The sequence below is a fragment of the Sipha flava genome, unplaced genomic scaffold (assembly GCF_003268045.1).
Source record: "Sipha flava isolate LNK unplaced genomic scaffold, YSA_version1 42_pilon_pilon, whole genome shotgun sequence".
In the NCBI taxonomy this organism is placed as follows: domain Eukaryota; kingdom Metazoa; phylum Arthropoda; class Insecta; order Hemiptera; family Aphididae; genus Sipha; species Sipha flava.
The window spans coordinates 3,087,544-3,100,905 of NW_020273159.1; the positions used below are offsets into that span (position 1 = coordinate 3,087,544).

General features: G+C 33.9%; 1 protein-coding gene across 2 annotated transcripts in view; it reads left to right on the top strand.

Annotated features, from left to right (window-relative positions):
- Positions 1-13,362, top strand: part of LOC112689207 (titin) — a 128,817-nt gene that overhangs the window by 84,538 nt on the left and 30,917 nt on the right. For both annotated transcript variants that reach the window (XM_025562791.1, XM_025562792.1), the window contains 27 exons: positions 4,134-4,176; positions 4,242-4,384; positions 4,475-4,627; positions 4,692-4,789; positions 4,910-5,134; positions 5,235-5,449; positions 5,955-6,282; positions 6,667-6,813; positions 6,871-7,115; positions 7,201-7,430; positions 7,525-7,668; positions 7,734-7,991; positions 8,064-8,207; positions 8,301-8,576; positions 8,668-8,884; positions 8,957-9,104; positions 9,200-9,380; positions 9,445-9,702; positions 9,794-9,930; positions 9,994-10,657; positions 10,722-10,865; positions 10,965-11,363; positions 11,451-11,705; positions 11,801-11,944; positions 12,020-12,823; positions 12,891-13,029; positions 13,105-13,361. In XM_025562791.1, the coding sequence (XP_025418576.1) occupies positions 4,134-4,176; positions 4,242-4,384; positions 4,475-4,627; positions 4,692-4,789; positions 4,910-5,134; positions 5,235-5,449; positions 5,955-6,282; positions 6,667-6,813; positions 6,871-7,115; positions 7,201-7,430; positions 7,525-7,668; positions 7,734-7,991; positions 8,064-8,207; positions 8,301-8,576; positions 8,668-8,884; positions 8,957-9,104; positions 9,200-9,380; positions 9,445-9,702; positions 9,794-9,930; positions 9,994-10,657; positions 10,722-10,865; positions 10,965-11,363; positions 11,451-11,705; positions 11,801-11,944; positions 12,020-12,823; positions 12,891-13,029; positions 13,105-13,361 (6,396 nt within the window). The remainder of the gene's footprint in view (positions 1-4,133; positions 4,177-4,241; positions 4,385-4,474; positions 4,628-4,691; positions 4,790-4,909; positions 5,135-5,234; positions 5,450-5,954; positions 6,283-6,666; positions 6,814-6,870; positions 7,116-7,200; positions 7,431-7,524; positions 7,669-7,733; positions 7,992-8,063; positions 8,208-8,300; positions 8,577-8,667; positions 8,885-8,956; positions 9,105-9,199; positions 9,381-9,444; positions 9,703-9,793; positions 9,931-9,993; positions 10,658-10,721; positions 10,866-10,964; positions 11,364-11,450; positions 11,706-11,800; positions 11,945-12,019; positions 12,824-12,890; positions 13,030-13,104; position 13,362) is intronic.

The following is a 13,362-nucleotide window of genomic DNA, read 5'->3' on the forward strand; positions in this document are numbered from 1 at the left end:
CTATATCATTAAACGCCATATCCGTTTGCTCTTGCAGTCGGTTAGCAACCTACTATTGGAGTTGCGTGTGACGCTCTGCATTTATGTTTCTTTCTATAGTTCAAAAATCCAATGTTTTCGCGATGAACAATATCGTTAAACGTCCGTGGAGTACTAAAAAATATTAATGATCTATTAAATTAATAAAAATATTAATTTTTTTTTTGCACTTCCGAGGGTTTGCGACGCGTTATTCACAAAATCCGTAAAAAAAAAAAAAAAATCATTTGATTACCTTTCAATAACTCGGTTTGTGAATATTCGTTAATCTCACCGTTCTAAATGCTCATAGAAAAATAATGAAATAACATAATTATTGTTGTCTGGAAAAACTACCATTTGTATTTGATCAAAATCTAGGGACACAATTTATAGATTTACTATAATTACATATGTTGAACACCGAAAATAGAAGGTGTTTACCGATACAAATAGTTCACAGTAAGTTTTTGAATTGCATTACTACTTCCATTCCTTGCACCAAGTACTTAACAACAGCGATGCACGATTATTATAATTAAGTACGATTTAATAGACAATTTCACTTTTAATGAGAAATTTAACCGATCTATACATTTAGTGGTGGAGTCAGTGCTGCAACTACAAAATAGGAGGTCCTTGTGCGGTAATTATATTGAGGCCCTTTATTTATTTTTGTTCAATTTAAGTATCAATTTTTTTAGGTTTTAAAACACGTTTCACATCAGTTAGTATATGATATATATATCAAACTAAATACCTATAACTGTTGTATATTATACTTCACTACATATTTATGTAGTACATTTATTTAAGTAGCTTAGGTAGGTATGTTGTATGCCTACTCAAATACTCAATTGACTCATTATTAAATAAATATTATATTATTCTAAAATATTATAACAACCTTATCTGAATTAAAAAAAAAAAATTCTTTTTATTATTAAATAATTGTGTGTTTGTAAAGTGTAGTTTATTTCAGGCTAGAACTAGGGGCACCCCAAATTTATGTAAACCTTGGAGCCCGTGTGCGCGGCACACTCTGCACACCCGGTTTTTGTGGCACTGGGTGGAGTTGGATAAGTAATTATTAGAATTCATCGAGTTAATATTAAGATAAAATTAAATATATATTGTACATTTATATGATATTATTTCATCCGACGTGTGTTCCGTACAAGAAAAAAAAAACATCGAGTCAAAAAACCGTTGAGTTAAACGAGCAAAAATTAACCAATTTAAATAGTCACGTAAAATAATTGTAGCGTGAACGCAGATAAAATTCAAACTAACTGATCTACGTTTTTATAATAATAAATAATATATATTAATAATATTAAAATTCCCCTGGTCAGGGATGCACGTATAATCAGTTCCAGAAAATTAAATCAGTCGTAACGTTGTTTCTAGATCTATTATGTAATGCACTATTTTTCATTGACCTAGACGATAAGTTGAGTTATAGTTAAGGTCAGTACGGTGGAAAACTTTTGTTTTTTCTTCTTACACTTTATTTTGTTCAACACGGATAAGTCAATATTTTTTATATGACCGTTTTTTTATTAGTCTACGGTCAGACTATACCCGGTATCGGTAGAATATATTTGGATAGCATCAGCTGAATTATCCGACCGTTATCGGAGACAAAATTCGACCGATGAAAATAGACTACATTCCGATTTCGGTTGAATTCATAAAATGATACAGTATACACGGTTTTATTTCTATTGTTTGCAATTCAACAAGCAGTATTGATGTCGCCGATGAAATATTCTTGTTAGAAACCAATCTATTTATTTATTATTAACAACAAATTTATTATTAACTTAAAAAAAAAAAGAAAATAAATTTTGGGTTTATGATATTTTTGTAAAGAAGGAAAAATTTGAAGAATTCCACACTCTTTTCCCAAAACTTTTGGTTCAACTAGTTAAATTGTTGTTAGATGTGTTGGTATAAATAGTATGATAAATAGTTTATTATAAATTTAAATTATTCGATCCATTCAGCCGGAAAAAAATAAAATATTTTGTTTTCATCCGGTATCGGCCGTGTACTGCCGTAAACGACCAAATTTATCGGATTTATTTCATCGGTATAATTGAATTTCATACTTTTATTTTTTTCGTCAGTATTCAGCTATATTCGGTCGAACGGCCGATGTCGTGTCTAGTCTGACTGTATCCTTAGTATTTTGATTACTCGTCGCCTCGATTTATACATAAATTGTATTCACTCTTCTCCTTGTTGGTTTTTAAATTCATTTTTGATGTACAATTTTATTGCAGGATGAAACGCTTACACTATATAATATTTATTTGTTGCAACTCTTGTTGTGTTTTTTATTTATAACAATTCTTAATGCTGGATTATCATAACGTTGTCTCAAGAAATCACAGTTATGAGGTGTGTGGGTGTGTGTTTGTTCAATGAAATAAGTAGGATAGTGAACTGTGAAGAGAGGTGTTAGGTTAATAATAGTTTAAAAAACAATTTTGAGCCCCTTCAAAAAATACCTTTGTTATACGGTGTAAATATCGGTTAGATCGATTAACTTGTCTATTCATGCGTTAACTTTTAGTATTTTTATTAAAAAAAACAAAATGTGTGCTCCAAAGTTGTTTTAATAACTCGATTCTCTTTTGCGACAAACTGCGGTTTTGTTGCATTCGCGTGGCCTTTGCTATTTAATTTCATTGGAATTATAACGCGCTTAATTTCTATACAGACTTCTACTATACGCTATTAGTCATACTTTCCGATTTGGCAAAACGCATGTGCGTATGTACGCACATACACACATATATAAACAATTACATGGAAACCTTGACACCGCAATCGTGTCCCTTAGTCGGAACCAGATTTTTCCATTTCGGGCCGAATATTGACCTATTAGTCTTTCTTGTTAGAAGTGGGTTACATTGAACACATCGTATTTGAGTTTACCAGAATTGCTCGTGTAACCGCGCGAGTTGAATATTCGTTGCGCCGCTGACACTGTTAAGTTATAAATATACACCCTATAAATCGCAGCACGCGCTGATATGAGTGCGCGCGCGCATACGCGTGCATAATATTGTCGACGTTTTTTTTTCCGGATTTACTGATCGAACTCGCACTGGGCCGTGGTGAAACGGTACAGAAAATTTTTTATTTATTTATTTATTTATTTTTTTGTTTTCACTGTCGACACGTAATATTACGGAAACATTAAATCGTTTTTATTACGCGTTCATTACTCGAGATTTGTGCGTAATTAATAAATCCGCGCATGTATATATATATATGCACGAAACACGAACGTAATATTAGGTTGGACGATGACGCTTAATATCACTCTGTAATGTCTAAAATCATCTAAATCATGGTGTTTACTTTATTTCGTTGTAATGTCACTTGGCGTACAACAGCTGCTGTGATCGCCCACAGCCCGTGATGCATATATGCGACTTGTTCCAAAAATGAGTCTTAAGTAATTTGATCCTGTATTTTGCGTGACCATGCCAAGAAACGATATTATTACAATTACTGTTTACTCGAAGAGCATGCAATACATTTTAAAAAAAATATGAAATTACACTGACCGTAATAATTGCATTATAATTATAAATCAGCTATATATATATATATTTAATACATTTTTTTTTTTGGGGGGTAACGGCCTTTAAGACCAAGACCTTTAACTAAGCAATAATATGCCTCGGAACTGTGGTGCTCGGAATAACAAGATATTTAATACATACATATTATAAATAATATTATTTTTAATTTAAACTATTTAACAAGCTTTGATATGCTCGGTCAATCCAATGATATTTAAATAGAACATGTTTCAAATAAATACATATTTGTATGTAAATAAATAGTATACTTTACACTGGGATAGTGTGGACGAATTTTTTCGTTCGAAAAAATTGTCTTTATTGTATGTCAAAGTATATAATTCATTTGAAATCATGTAATAAACGTATTAATAACTGATGAAATATAATTTCTCAGAGTTGGTATGCAGTTATTGATATGAATAAATTATTACCACTAAAAACGTATCTATATACCTATTAATATATTAAGTAGACATATTTAATAATATATTTTTTATTTTTTAATTTCAGTTCACGAAGGCTTCGTCGTACAACAGTCCATTCCGAGATTCGGGTAAGATAGAATTGAAATTGATAAAATCCGAAATCGGTACATAAACGAAACTAATATTATTTCAGAAATGACGCTGCTCCGCCAGTTTTCGAACAGATATTCAAAAACGCCAGATTCGCCCAAGGTGGAAATGCCGTTTTTGAAGGAAAGGTCACAGGTATTCCAAAACCTTTCGTTTCGTGGACCAGGAAAGGTGCTCCATTACTGGGTGAGCATTGAAAAAGATTAAACAAATAATGAAAAATATATTTATAATAAACATGCAAATATTATATACGTGTATACTATGTGCTTCTAGAGTCGAACAAATACAAGATGACGTACGATCAACAAACAGGGAATGTTGTTCTTACGATCAATCAAATCGGTCCAGGAGACGAAGGCGAATATACTTGTTCGGCACGTAATCAGTACGGCGAAGCTATTTGTTCGGTTTTCATTCAACCAGAAGGTAAAATAAAGCTGCTATCAAAATACGCAGAACTGAATACATATAAATTATTGGATTTTCACAGGTCATACCGTTCAAATACCGCAAGGCACGTATGGTTCGCAGCGAGTACAACAAACACAGAACACTCTGTACACAAATAATTATTCTAACATCGAAGAGGTAAGATGATACAATAATGCAACGTCCTTTCCCACGTAGTGAATCTTCATAAATATTTGTGTTGACGTCGTTATATCAATGATTATTCTCATTTTTAATTTTTTTTTTTTTTTACTTAAGGACTTTAAAGTCGATACTTTTGAATACCGTTTACTCCGCGAAGTATCCTTCAGGCAGTCCGTCACCAAAAGATACTTAGGTGAAGAGGATGTCAAGTTCACTAGCAGCGCGCATCAAGGTCCTGTCGTGGCACCTCAAGTGCTCCAGAAACCACGCAACTCAAAGTTAGTGGAAGGATCGAACGCGACATTTAATGTAAAAGTGTCAACAGCTAAGGATACCAGGGTAAAATATAGAATAATACTACTATGAGCTAGTTTATATAGTATATAGTACAACGGAGATTGATTGAGATATGTTTAACGATTTATTTTCTTCTTTTCAGTTGACTTGGTTCAAGAACGGTCAAAGACTTGTAAACGGACCAAAGCACCAGATTAATTTCACAAACCAGGTCGCCACACTTCATATACCGCAAGTTCGTTGCGAGGATTCCGGACATTACACTCTGCTCGTGGAAAATCCACAAGGTTGTGTTGTTTCGTCTGCATTCCTTGCCGTCGAACAATCACCAATAGCGTACGACAGGACAGAAGATAAGTGAGTTATCGGTCGAGTTAAACATTAGTAATAGGATTAATGATTACATATATTACAAGAATTGAAAAATGTCTACGAACAATTGCGCTTAAATATAATTCTTGTTTAGTAGATTCGTAAAATTATCAACTTGAGTTTAAATTCAATTTAATTTCAATTTACAGAGTAATTTTTATAAAACGGTATACTCTTGGATTTAAAAGAATATACGTATTGAATGTCATTATGGAGAACGAACGATTAGCGAATAGAATATGATTAAACAATACGGTTTTTATTCAAATAATAACACTAGGTTTACTTCGTGGTTTTCAATTTAATTTTAATGTCACACCAAAGAATAAAAAATAATATAGTTTTAGTAATAAGATGCAACAGTGCAAATAGATTTGTTTGGATTACATTTTATAAAGTGCTATTATTTGAAAAAAGAAAAATAATTTTTGAAAATTATTACTTTGATCAACGTGCGGAAACTAATCGTTAAATATATATGATTTTTCAGAGAAAATGTTATCACTAAGACTCACAATAAACTCGAATCGATAGAAGTTGTCGAAGGCAAAATGTTAGCGCCAAACTTTGTGCGTGTTTGTGGCGACCGCGACGTGATCGAAGGGAAAATGACTCGTTTTGATGTTCGTGTTACCGGCAAACCGTACCCAGAAGTATCTTGGTACATCAATGGTCAACAAATCAAGGACGACTTCTCGCATAAGATATTGGTCAACGAATCCGGTGACCACGGTTTGATGATAACTAACGTATCGCAAGCGGACGCGGGTCAGGTGGTCTGTGTCGCTAGAAGTAAATCTGGAGAAACTTCTTTCCAAGTAAACAGTTATTTAAATAATATAACTAAGTTATTGCCGTTTTATTTTTATTCGTAATTTGGATCACTATATTATTTATATACTATTTGTTAATAAAAAATAAAACAAATTTTTTTTTATAAATTCTAGTCCATATATATAAAAAAATTGTATGCATCTACTGCTTATCAGTTTTCGATTCGTAGTTATAATATTTAATGTATTTCTTATACGAGTTGTTAATCGTTAAGCATCACTTATTATCTATTGATTTTGTATCAAAACATTTTCAATTATTGTCAAATAGTATAATATTTATTCATGTTTTATGATTTTATCTTATTCTTGTAAATATTTCTTTATATGATAATTATTTTATACGCTGCAATCGGTTTCATTTTATAGTGCAATTTGGGTGTAATAGAAAAAGAACTAGTAGTTTCTCCGAAATTCGTACAACGCTTCACGCCTTTAAACGTGAACGAAGGAGAAACCGTTACGTTGAGCGTTAGGGCCGTAGGAACTCCAATACCGAGAATCACATGGCAAAAAGTAAGTAGTGCTATGTTATAATTTTACTCACGATTAAAATAATGTACATCATTCAAGGACGGTGTAAATGTAAGCGAACAACCGGGAATGGTATCCGTGTGGACCGAAGGAGGTGGTTCGGTATTAGAAATCGCGCGGGTTTCGCCGACGGATGCTGGTTGGTACCAATGTACTGCTCAAAATACGGCTGGCTCAACAGCCACCAGAGCTCGCCTGAATGTTATACGCAAACCACGTCCAGAAGACTTTGCCGAAGACCGACGTCTCAGGCTGCCAAAACCGACCAGAGTTATCGAACCAGAGTGAGATTTTTTGAATTTTTGTTTTGCATATCTATTCGATTAGATCCCAGATAAAACGTGTTATATATGTTTTAAAAATATGTAGGCCTGAGCCAGAGCCAGAAGTAGTATTCTTAAAGCACGTCGAAAGAGCGAAATATAAGACTCCTCGATCGGAAGAAGAAAAAATTTATCCGCCGCCACGATTCATTGTTCCTCTGAAGAACATTTCTCAACAAGAAGACGGCCGGATTCACTTTGAGGCCAGAATCGAACCTATTGGAGATCCAACAATGATATCCGAATGGTTTGTAAATGGATACCCGTTACAAGCAAGTAAGTTTATTTTTGAAGCATATCTATATGGTAGTTAAAATTTATTTAGAAATTATAAATAATTAAATTATAATTAATTTTTTATCATGTTTAGGTTCTAGAGCTATGACTTTGTTGAACTACGGATTTATAGCGTTAGATTTGTTGAGCATTCTGCCATCAGATGCTGGGGAATACACATGCCGAGTTACTAGCAGCTCGGGAACTGCTCAATCTTCAGCAATCCTCACTGTCGAAGGTATTGTAGAAGAACATGTTTAATAAAAAACGCTAGATTTTCAATGCGATATTTAATTATCTTAGGTAAAGATGAAATTGACAAATCAAGTCAATATCCAGATAGTTTGAAATATATTGAAAAACTGGAAGACTATTCTAAATATCAACGTAGTGACAGTTATGACGAAGTTCAACCATTACCACCCACTTTTGTCAGAACTCTACATGATATGGGTGATTTACAAGAAGGTAGAAATGCCCATTTTGAAGCCCAGCTCAATCCTGTCAGTGATCCAACGATGAAAGTAGAATGGTACAAGGATGGAAAACCAATTACAGCAAGTATGTCATAATTCGCGTACCACATATTTGATAAGGTTTAAAACAATAACTATCCCATAACAACGATTTCAGGTTCTAGGATTACAACAATTTTCAATTTTGGATATGTTTCATTAAATATCATGCATCTTCGTACAGAGGACAGCGGTGAATATACTTTACGAGCAATCAATCGATGGGGAGAAATTATTAGCACGTCTACATTAAATGTTATCGGTTGGTGTTTTCAAATCATTCACGCATGAATTACAATTAAAAATAAATAATTAAATGATATTTTTAATAATTTCTTGAAAATATTTTTTATAGCTTTTAACAGTATAACAGGTGATTTAGGCTACCCAGAACAGCAAAGGTATATTGAACAAACGGAAGCGTTAGAACAGTCTTATCAACAAAATAAGAACCAGGAATACAAAATTAGTGCCCCTGAAAGTATCGCACCACCGCAATTCAAAACGCCAATTAAGGACCAACATAACATTAAAGAAGGTGGATTTGCTCATTTTGAAGCAAGGTTAGAACCATTAGGCGACTCAACCCTTCAAGTAGAATGGTTAAAGGACGGTAAACCAGTTGAAGCTAGTACGTAGAAAATATATTAAAAATTTGTATTAGTTTCTGAATATATACCTGAATAATATTAATTTTAAATATTTATTACAATTAATTTTAGGTTCAAGAATGACTGTCTTCTTTAATTTTGGTTACGTTGCGTTGACAATTAAGTATGTTACTGCCTTTGATATCGGAACGTACACTTGCAGAGCTTTCAACAATTTAGGAGATGCTTCGACATCCGCCACATTAACTGTTCTCACTAGAAAAGACGTAGTACAAGATAGCCAACACCCAGGTGGTCTTGAAAAATTCCAATATTTGGAAGATTCGAGGTAAGTCTGTGATAGGTCATAATTCGTATAATAGATGTATTATTGATGGCTAAAATAAAATATAAATTATAGAAAAAATAAGCGTAAGGCAGAAGAAGAAACTGTTGTCACGCAGAAACCTAGATTCCTTGGACCATTAAAAGGAACAAATAAAATTGCCGAAGGTCAAAGGGCTCATTTTGAAGTACGAGTAGAACCTCAGAATGATGTGACAATGAAGGTAATGATTACATTTGATTTTTTACACATGATTACATGATTTCATTTCGTATTCTGTTACCCACAGTCATGTGATTTCATATTATATAATTACAGATTGAATGGTATTTCAACGGACGAGTATTAATGAGCGCTAACAGAATTCAAACTTACCACGATTTCGGCTATGTGGCTTTAGATATTATCGGTGTAAGGGCTGAAGACAGTGGAACTTATGTTGTTGTAGCAAGGAATGCCTTAGGAGAGGCACAATTGTCAGCTACGATGCAAGTTGAAGGTAATGAAACAATATTTTGTTTAGTTAATTTCGGTAAATAATTATCGCTTTTTGTGTATTATAGTTCGCGCAAGTATCGATACGTCTACCATGCACCGCGGAGTAGTCGAAAAGGCCCCGTATCTTGAATCTAAAAAATTCATTGAGCCCCAATATGATATCGAAGAGATTTCCAAGTCAAAACCCATATTTACACAACCGTTAAGTGACCCAGCACCGGTAAACGAGGGTAAGAATATACACTTGGAATGTCGTCTTGAGCCTATGGGTGATCCTACAATGAGAGTCGAATGGTTCCAAAATGGAAAACCCGTTACCGTTGGTAATTAACATTTATATTATTTATTGGTTTTGTTCATACTTTGAACGTACTTCACCGTTCGAATGTTTTATATAATATTATATTTTAATAGGTTCGAGGTTCCGTACATACTATGACTTTGGATACGTCGCTTTGGATATCATACACGTGACGTCCATTGATTCCGGTGAATACACAGTTAGAGCAACGAACCATTTAGGATCAGCTCATACATCAGCCTGTGTCAACGTAAGAGTTATTAACGATTTTATTGTTATTTGGAATTTTTTCTGACATTTTTTGACGTTTTAGATAATATGTCGATCGGGCATTCTAACCGAAAGTCAAAATGAATACGCGTTGGAGCAGATACAAATGTTAGAAGACGCTTCGAGATATCAAAAAATGACTATTGACGAAGAAAGTATCATGCAAGCACCTCAGTTCACAAAACCATTGCACAATATTCAAACGTCGGAAGGTACAAACGTACATCTGGAATGCAGGTTGAAACCAGTCGGAGATTGGACTATGAAAATAGATTGGCTTGTAAACGGACATCCGGTGAAAACAGGCCATAGATTCCGTCCAGCCTATGATTTCGATTATGTAGCATTGGACTTGTTGAGTGTGTATCCGGAAGACTCCGGTGTGTACACGTGTCAAGCTAGAAACGAAATGGGCGAAGCCGTTACTTCCAGTTCAGTTAAAGTGATAGCTAAAAAAGATTTAATATTGGACTCTCAACATCCACATGGCTTAGAAAAAATACAGTACCTAGAGGATTCGGCTAGGTACAAGAAAGCTGAAATGATTGAAGAAGTCGTGAAAATAAAACCTCGTTTTTTGACTAAGCCAAAGAACGTGGAGAATTTGAAAGAAGGACAACACGCTCACTTTGAATGCAAATTAGAACCAGTTACTGATTCAAATCTACAAGTCGAATGGTTTAAAAACGGAAAACCAATTATAATCGGTAAAATGTCGACACATTTACAAAATCTGACATAACTTAATTTAATTATTTTATTTTACCATAGGTCATCGCTTTAGGCCTATCCACGATTTTGGATATGTAGCTTTAGACATCATAGACGTCATCGAAGAAGACACTGGAACTTATACGTGCCGTGCTGTTAACTTACTCGGTGTTGACGAAACTAATTGCCACCTTACTTGCAGAAGTATTTAATTTTGTTATAATATTTTAAAGCATAAACAAAAATGATTGTATTGTATTGATATCTAATTATATATAATTATGTTTTATATTATTTTCATAGGTTCGTCGGCTATCATAACAGAAACTCAAAATGAAATGGGTCTTGAACAAATTCAGTATCTTGAAGAAAAAACAAGATACAACCGAAGAGAAGACGTGGAGGAAACTACCACGCAGGCCCCGATTTTCACTACTTCATTGAAACATTGCGATATCAAAGAAGGACAACGCGCTCATTTTGAATGTAGATTAATACCCGTATCGGATAATACAATGAAAGTCGAATGGTTCCATAATAATGTTCCAATTAAATTTGGATCTCGATTCACTGAAACCAATAACTTCGGATTCGTTGCATTAGACATTCTTCAATGTTTGCCTGAAGATTCTGGTACATACACTTGTCGGGCTACTAATTGGTTAGGACAATCTATTACATCTGGAAATCTAAACGTTCACTGTAAGTTTCAAACGTAATTATTTAAAATTTAAGCATAAATTCATATTTTTATTTTCAATATATTAATTAAATATTTGTTGATAATAGCGAGAAAATCAATTTATTTGGAATCTCAACATGAAGACGCATTAGGCCGGTTAGCTCAGCTTGAAAACACAAACCGTTATCAACGTCAGTCAATTATTGAGGATACTGTGACTCAAGCTCCAGTTTTTACACAACCAATGAGAGATATTACAACGATTGAAAGTCAAGCAGCTCACTTTGAAGCTCGATTGATTCCAGTTGGTGATGATAAATTAAAAGTGGAATGGTTACGGAATGGAATTCCTATTCAAGCATGTAAGTGTATTGTTATAATTTATTCGTTAAAATGAATGTTTGCTCGAAATACTTATAACTCGAACATTTTATAATTTGATTATAATTATTTTTAGCTAACCGTGTGTCAACAATGCATGACTTTGGTTACGTTGCTCTGAATCTTAAATATGTCTATCCTGAGGATTCCGGTACTTACACATGCAGAGCAATTAATGAATTAGGACAAGCAGTTACATCAGCTACACTTAACGTGCAATGTAAGAGTTTTTTTTTTGTAAATTATATATAAGACTAAAAATATATAAAAAAATAAATAAAAATATAATTTTTAGCTAAAGCTTCTTTGCAATTGGAAAGTCAACATGAAGCTGCATTAGAAAAGTTAAGACAGCTTGAAGATTCTAGTAGATACAAAAGAGTAGAAGAAAAAGAAGTGGAAGTCACTGAAGCACCAAAGTTTATTGTTCCATTAAATGGAACTGAAAATCTAATTGAAGGTCAAAGTGCCCATTATGAATGTCGTATAGAGCCTTATCCTGACCACACGTTAAAATTAGAATGGTTACACAATGGTAAACCATTACAGACAGGACATAGATTTAGAACAACTTACGATTTTGGTTTCGCATCGCTCGACGTATTATCTGCTTTGCCAGAAGATTCTGGAGAGTACACTTGTAGAGCAATTAATAAACTTGGTAGAGCTGAGTCTTCCGTTAAGTTAGGAGTTCAATCACGAGCATCGATTATTAGTGAAACTCAACATCAAGGAGCATTGAATAAAATACAGTACTTAGAAGACGACTCTAGGTTTAAGCGAGCACAAGCTGAAGATATTCTCGTGACAGAGAAACCCCAATTCGGACGACCTTTAAAAAATGTAGAACACCTACCAGAGGGTCGCAGTGTCCATCTTGAAGCTACATTAATCCCAGTAAACGATCCGACGATGAAAGTAGAATGGTATAGAAATGGAGTACCAATTCCTCAGGGTCACAGGTTTAAGACCACGTACGACTTTGGATTCGTCGCTTTGGATGTGCTTTATGCTTATCCTGAAGATTCAGGTACATACATGTGCAAAGCTAAAAATGCAGCCGGAGAAGCAGTCACAACATGCATAGTAACAGTTGATTGTGAGTTTATTATTTTTATAATAAATACTATTAGAGAAATACTAATTACTTACTTTTACACATACAGCAAAATCCGGTCTACAATTGGACACATTGGACGAAGATAGATTGAAAAAGATTAAAGAACTTGAAGCGTATGAAAGACCTATGGCTAGAGAAGCTGAGGCTGAAATTCAAAAACCAGTTTTCCTTACACCACTTAATAGGTAAAAGCTAAACGATAATATTATAAACAGTATTGTTTGATATATATCACATTAAAGCAATAATGTTTTATTTAGTCTTGAGTCAGTGAAAGAAGGAGAGCACGCTCATTTAGAAACCCGAATTGAGCCAATAAATGACGCAGATTTGAAAATTGAATGGTTCGTCAACGGAGTAGCAATTAAAACGGGTCATCGTTTTAAGACTACACATGATTTTGGATACGTTGCTCTGGATATTCTATACGCTTACGCTGAAGATTCCGGCACATACATGTGCAAAGCAACTAACAAAAAGGGAGAAGCAGTAAATACTTGTCAAATTAACGTTGCATG